The sequence below is a fragment of the Penaeus vannamei genome, chromosome 39 (genome assembly GCF_042767895.1).
Source record: "Penaeus vannamei isolate JL-2024 chromosome 39, ASM4276789v1, whole genome shotgun sequence".
Taxonomy (NCBI): Eukaryota; Metazoa; Arthropoda; class Malacostraca; order Decapoda; family Penaeidae; genus Penaeus; species Penaeus vannamei.
The window spans coordinates 20,063,177-20,070,694 of record NC_091587.1 but is presented as its reverse complement, the minus strand read 5'-3'; the positions used below and the strand labels follow the sequence as shown (position 1 = coordinate 20,070,694).

The window sequence follows — 7,518 nt, the reverse complement described above, 5'->3', positions numbered from 1 at the left end:
CTTTTTTCTATCGAACAAAATATGTTACCTAGTTGCATGAAACATTCTGTTTAGTTTAGTGTAAGAAAAGCCTCAAGATCATTCTTGAGGAGTGTTTTACATTACATATGCCTCAACTTCCGACACTAATTTTAGTAATGAACTGTACGTCCTATGATCAAACACTCAACTAAGTTTGTAAACCCTTGCTCACAAAACTCTATTCCACTCTTAAAAAAAGACACAAATTCACACCAAAAATATTATACAATGGCACCTACCTTAACGTCGGATTCTACAGGTGATGCTGGTACGGAGATGGTGACAGTGCCAGAATGTGGCCTTGGAGGCGGTGGGGGAGGTGTTGATGTAGGCCTTTTAGCCACCTGCATAAGTTGCAGAGAAAAACATTGCATTATTATAAAAGGCCATACATGATAAGTGAATAAAGGTTTCATTATTAAGATATTCAAATATAACTTCTACTGCGTGAATATAGAGTAAATTGTGAACTGTAAAAGCAAGGATAACGATAGGTAAGCTATTCTACTGTGAACAGTGCAATAAAAAGCTAGTTCTATAAAAATGTGACTTTCTAAGACAGAGGTTCTCTACATAAAACAATTATCTGAATGTCAACACAGCTGTCGAATTATGGATGAAGAACATGTCAGAGAACTGAAGGACTTCACTGTAAAAAAAATATATATATATAATAATAATAATAAAAAAATAACCATAATAATAATAAAAAACAAACAGATATAAAAAAATAACCTATCTTTCCATGTTTACAACAGGATTCTGCCAGAGGATGTCCTTCAGTTCCCCAACAGCGAGTATGCACAGGATGTCCCCGGTGTTCTTACCTGGACAGTGATGGAGTGAGCAGGGTGGATGGTGGGTGTCTGTGTGACTGGGAAGACACTATGGTGAGCAGGAGTGGATGGCGTGCCATGTGCAGGTTCGTCATAGACTGAGCCATGAGGGGTTGGGTATACAGTCATAAGTGCAGGTGTGGAAGGAAGCTGCTGGGTTTGTGTTGGGGCACCAAAAGTAATGGAAGGAGGAGGAGGAGCCACAGAGGGAGACTCCAGGTGAGCGGGAACTTGGGGAGGCGATACCACCCCCATGTTGAGCGGCCGCACCTCTGACAGAGCCAGTGGGCGATGTTGACACACTTCTCCGGGAGTCTTCTCGCTATCAAAGTCCAGTCGAGTAGGAACCGTTCTGGGACCTGCAAGGGGAGAGCAACAACGGATGTTGCACCTGAAAGTGTCTACAGGAACCAAAATACTACTCATTTCGATTAACTTTTAAAAAATAAAAATAAAACCTTGCCCTACTTTTCATTTGGCTGGATAGTAACACACACAATAACCAATTAAAGAAAAAAAATAACCCTAGAGTTTCTGACACAACTGTGTTAGTCTGGAAAAATAATAATAATTAACAAGTAATTAAAATGCCAACTTCAATATCTCCAAAGTAACCTACAATAGACATATTTTCAAAATAACACTGCAAGGTCTATTCATTCACACTTCCATTCCTCTTTATCATCAAACAGAGTCATGTGAAAACATAAAACTGAAAGAGCTAACATCATTTTAACAAATAGTATAATTTGAAAGTTAAATCATAGAAACACAAAAATATATCTAACTTTTTTCAAATCCTCAGGATCACTGTTTTCCCATGGAGGTCTTATCAAATCCTTTTTCAAATATATATATAAATGTTTTATTCAAAGGCAAATAAATAAGAGTGATAACAAAAATGGTTTGCTAACATTCATCTGTTCCATCTTTCCGACATGATGAATAGTTCTGAAACTTTTTCTTAGCAGCAAATATTTACAGAGCAAAAGCACCTCAGTAGTACTCCAATATATTTTCAATGCATTGAGTATATATGGAACCTTTGGATTAAAGGTTATCATTAAATTTAATATCAGTTTTATGCTCACATGGGATAGGACTGTGCCTTCTTTTAAAGCAGTTTTTAAGAGGTATGTAGAACCCATCAGCTTAAGTGGATGCCTTTCGTATCTCAAACCCATTCTGGAGACTACTTGTCTACTACTCTAACATGACGAGTCCAAACAAAATCATTACAATCAATTTCACGCAAACAGGCTTTTTGGCTTCAGTAGCAAGGAATGTGTAATTCATATTTTTGCTTATTAACAGAACAATCTGAAGTTAGGGAAAGAAGTCCACACTTTTAACATGACACACACAAAATCACAGCAAAAGACAAACACACACACACACTTTTTCCCCTTGCAACTCACCAGGTGTGATGGGCGTGGCAGAGCTTGCACTTGTAATGGCTCCCGTGTGACCTCCTGAGTACGAGAGATGGACAGGCTCATGGCTGGGTTGAATATTTTTAATGAGTCTCCCCCAAGCGGCTACATTGATGTTCATTTGATTGGGTCGCAGCACCTTTCCCTTCTGCATGAACAGCTTCTTTTGTCGCTGCAGCTTGGGCTTGCGCGAGATCATAGGATTCAGGAATTTGATCTATTGAAAGAAAAATTAAAAAGTATATATTGATGCTCATTTTTTGCAATGCTACTTTTTTATAAGCAAAGTTAATTTGGTTCTGAAAATGAAACTTTTCTTACAAGTAAGAAAGAATGTCAGATACTAGTTGAAGATATCAGGACAACTATCAATTCATTATCTGCCGTCCAAAGAATTCTCAAAATCACAAAAAATAACTCTACATTATAACAAGCCTGACTGTATGATTGTCAATATTTCTAGATAGATGTCACAACCTGCATGTAAGCTGAATTAATTAACATAAAATAAAAGACTGATTGGTAACACAGACTGAAGGTGTCTTAAGATATAATGTAAAGATGAACAGTTCAAAAGGAAACAACATATTAGATCAAGCACAAAATAGAAAAGAACTGTTCACTAATTTCTTGCCCCACTGACTGTAGAGTAAGGCCCGTACTTTAAAAACCCTTCGCCAGGGCTGGCGAAGGGTTTCGCCGGGCGATCCGGAATTTCGTACTTTTAAAATCATGCCTGGCGAACGTTCGCCAGGGCTGGCGAAAGATCATATTGGAACAGCCTGGCGAAGAGAGCTGTCTGAATACCATTTTCTTGCTTTCAAATTATAAATTAGTAACATATTTGTGTATGATAGGATGTAGGAATCACATTGAAATTATAAAATATCTTAAAATCATAATTTGTTATGAAATAACGTATATACGTATTTTTTTCAAGACCTTCGATGTTCCAGGCGAGAGCTCAAGACATAAGCTGTTTTCCTACCCCCCTACCCCTACCCCCCACCCCGAGATGACTGATTTAGATTTAGGTTGTTGTTATTTTGGTTGTAAGGATAATGTTCTATTCACAAATGTTACCAGAAGTGTTTTTTATGGCGGCATGTTTACTTTTGGCTATAGAAACAGAGCTGTAGTGCTCCACCGCCCTATAATGAGGCGTCTTTAATGATACCCTTGTAGGCCTACAGTTCAATATCTTACATCAGTTAGGAATAGTAAAATAGTAATTTTTAAACTCTTGTTAAAGTATAAAGTTATTTTTTGTATAAAAGTATAAGGTTGATATAGTATAGTATAAAGTACTTTTAAAACCTTTCGCCAATGCCTGGCGAAGCTTCGCCAGGCGAACATCTGAGTGAGGGAGGCCTTACTTTTAAACTAAGGCAGGTGTTCGCCAGGCCTGGCGAACGAAAGGGATCGCCAGGCACTAACATCTTGGATTCCTGATAAATCTAGCGCTTCGGCGAATGAAAAAAAAAACGCGAGAAAAAGCAAAAGGTTTTAAAAGTACGGGCCATAAATTTAACCTTGTTATAGTATAAAGTGTAGTATAGCATAAAGTATAAAGTTAATTTTGTTATAGTATAAAGATATTTTCAACTTCTTTGTTATAGCATAAAGTTAAATTTTAACTCCTTTGTTATAGTATAAAGTGAGACTATTGCGGAAACATTTTCGTCTTCTCTCCAGGTTAATAATTAAGTTTAGGTTATGTTATGTGCACTGCAGATGTAAACAAATTTGCGCTACATTTAGCGGGAATGCAAGATGTTAGCGCCTGGCGAACGTTGGGTTTGAAAGTAAGGCCTCCCTCACTTAGAGGTTCGCCTGGCGAAGCTTCGCCAGGCAAACGCCAGCACTAGCGAAAGTTTTTAAAGTACGGCCCTAAAAGTCTTGAATAAAAAATTAGAGACCCAAAGTCCAGCTGAATAAAGTTATTAAAAAAAGTGATGCAAAAGCTTCTTTTACGACAGGTGAATTCTGCACAAATATGCCACATGAAGAACTCACCTCAGTAAAAAGAAGTCCCTTTGGTTCTAGCTGGAGTGCCATGCCATGTCTAACATCATCAATGAACTCTTCCAGTCGTAGGAACTTTACTGCACATAGCGACCGCCAATCTCGCCAGTAAATATCAATCTCTAAATCTCTGGACTTATCTAAATCAATGCTAAATCTGTGGAAGGAAAAGTATATACATTATTCTCAGTGTAATTTTAGAGTATAGATATCATCATTTATTATTTACCTACTATAAGATAAATGAGAAAGTAAATGTTTTTCTTATCCAAAATTAGTCCCTACCACTGGGAAACTCCAAGAGAGAAAAGACTAACTAATCTGTGTAATAAAAGTTATCCTTATGATTACAAAACGTAAACTAATCAATATCATAATTGAATTTTAGAAACTGGTTGTGACATAAAAATGCATAAAAATATATACAAATATACACAAATCTGTGAAATAATTTTGGTCTTATATCAAAAGCCTTTATAAATATCACACCCATTTCTTTAACAAGCAGCTGAATCTGTTTTAATTCAGTGTCAACAGGAATGGAACATATGTACAGCTACACAGAAAATTATAGTTAGGAGGGGTATCAAAACATTCAATAAGGAACAGAACCTTATGTTACAGAAGGGTTGGTATTTCGGGTTTCGAATTTGTCTTGTTCTGATTTATGTCCCAAATAGTTATTCTGGAACTCCTATGGATGCACTGTGAGATGATGATTTTATTCCCATAGGGGATGGAATATGCCTTGCAATATTCAGATAAGCCACACACATCCAAGGGATACCAATATTTTTGCTGTGTTAACAACTATATTTAAGAAAGTATTGTTGCTTATACCAGAATGTTTAGCCTGATTTTCTGAGGATATTTTTCTGTGTAGCCGTACATGGCCTGTATGCTGTGAGTTTAGTTTTGTAATTGTGTTTACACATAAAAGGCTCCACAAGAGCTTTGTCACCAAGAAGTATATAACTAGTTTTGACTATCCCACTTCTTAACCCTTTCCCTTCATTTTCAGATATATAATTATTTTTATCTCTATTAGCATTTTAAATATGATAATAATCATAATGTCAATAACAATAATAACAATATCAATATTAACATCATTAGAAAAAATGTATACTTTTCTCAAAAGCCCAAGGAAAGGGGAAATCACATGATTCCTTAGTGGCTGAACAATTATGGAGCCATTCTCAGTGTAGAGACAATTCAAAAAACAAAACTGCAGTGGAAATTTCATCTACCCATCAGCGATGGTTTAAAAGAGCTTCCCTGAATCACTCACCTCTGGTCCCAAGCCGACTGAGAGCAAGGTTTCCAGCTTGTTTGGCCAACCACTTTATTGTTGTCTAATTTTAGTACTGCCATTACCTCGTCTGAGAAAGGAGATTAAAGTAAATGAAAGTGACCTTGCAAGAAAATGATGAAAAAATATTTACATGTGGACGTTACTAAAAGAACAAAATCATTATGCTTATAAAAGTTAAGGCTCATACTCAACACTAAACTATAATCAAGCTCTTATATATTCATGATTTTCTGGTATTCATTTACACACATAACAATCTTGTCTCAAATCAAAAAGTCAGCATCATAATTACTGTTAAAAAAATCATTAAAAAATCAATGGTTTCCTTACTAGAAATCTCGTCTTTGACAGAGTAGGACTTTGACGATTTTCCTGTGACACCTTTCATAAAAGATTTAAGGTCAGAGGGTCCGGAGTGGGAGTCTCGGCGGGACCGGCCTGGAACATCTTCCAGGAGGTCTTGTACACCAATCAATCTGCAAAAGGCAAGTATTATTACCAAACAGTTTACCCTTTAATGTGTTGCATGTAAATTGACTCTAAGCAATTGTACCACCACATAAACATCAATTGCTTACACCATGTATCCAACATCAATTCAAAACAATCTAATTTTCTCTTTCCCACACAATACACACAATGAAACAGCAAAACCTAAGAAGATTAAATTCAATCATATCACCACTCAAAATAGAGATTGATGGATTGTCATACTAACCTTACTTCTAGTTTGCCAGTGACGGCAGCGCCCTTACTATGTAGAGCTTGTGAGCGACGGCTGGGGTAGTTCTCTTTGTCGTAGAGGCTTGTGTAATTGGCCGGTGAGGGAGACGCAGATAGCGAGTTCTCCAACTCCCGCTTCACCTGTGGAAGCACAGTTCAGGATTTGTAAGTCACATTTCTAAGATATGTAATGCCTAAAGTTTAGGATCAGAATAGCTTACCGTTCTATTTATTGACTTTTGGAAAGCCTATATGCTTAAAACTACAATGAAAATGAAGATGACCATTCCCTTCCATTTTCTCTTTCTAGTCAAATTGCTTTTCAGTTTCTTTGTTGTTGTTTTCTAAGTAATTTGAACACAATTATGGAAATGAGAGGAAGGCTGAGACAAATCAAATAAACAAAATTACTACAATAACAAAGTGCCTTGAAATGAGAATAAAATTTGCCAAATAGTAAAAACAAATCTGCTCTGAACTCAACTCAGTGACTGTATCTGAACAAAAGCAAGAGATTAATAAAATGATGCATGCTACTCTAAAATACAGCATCTGATATCCAAGGAGTTTTAGTGACAGGTTATGTAACTACTCTAAGATCTGTAGTTAATTTGAATAATTAATAGCAAGTAAGACAGTAAATTCTGACATTACAATGAACAGCAACAGCAGTAACCCTAATTAAAGAATGATGATGGTTTACAAACCCAGAAAACCTCCAGAGAAAATTCAGTTTGTGAATGACAGTTGCAACAGGAATATTACACCCATTACTAGCAAGTTCACTACAGATACAATATGGGTAACAGCTTCAAATCAGTACAAGGAGTAAGTGGAAGTGCATGATAAGGACAGAAAATTCAGTAAATATTATGCTTAAGCAAAGTAATAGTGACATTATAGAGAACATCAAGGCTATAAAACTGGCAGCTAACTCTTTATTAATATGAGGCAATCAATGTTACACTTTTAATTACAACAGAACATAACAAAAGCAAGTACTTACTAATACATCTTTTATAAAAAGTGGCTCACAATAACATTTCAACTAAACACTCATAAAAAGTTGCAACAGCAGTACTCATTAAACGCTGGCATGAAGTGTCAACAAACAACAATTATAAGAGTAAATACGGTGATAGCGGATATACTTACATCCATTTTG

General features: G+C 36.2%; 1 protein-coding gene across 3 annotated transcripts in view; it reads right to left on the bottom strand.

The window, feature by feature from the left end:
* Positions 1–260: 260 nt before the first annotated feature.
* Positions 261–7,518, bottom strand: part of LOC113830047 (uncharacterized) — a gene marked incomplete at its 3' end in the record, with an annotated part of 31,251 nt that continues 23,993 nt past the window's right edge. For 2 of the 3 annotated variants that reach the window (XM_070116928.1, XM_070116929.1), the window contains 7 exon segments: positions 261–365; positions 849–1,216; positions 2,276–2,507; positions 4,307–4,472; positions 5,607–5,697; positions 5,961–6,106; positions 6,349–6,494. In XM_070116928.1, coding sequence (XP_069973029.1) covers positions 261–365; positions 849–1,216; positions 2,276–2,507; positions 4,307–4,472; positions 5,607–5,697; positions 5,961–6,106; positions 6,349–6,494 — 1,254 coding nt within the window. 3 annotated transcript variants of the gene reach the window in all.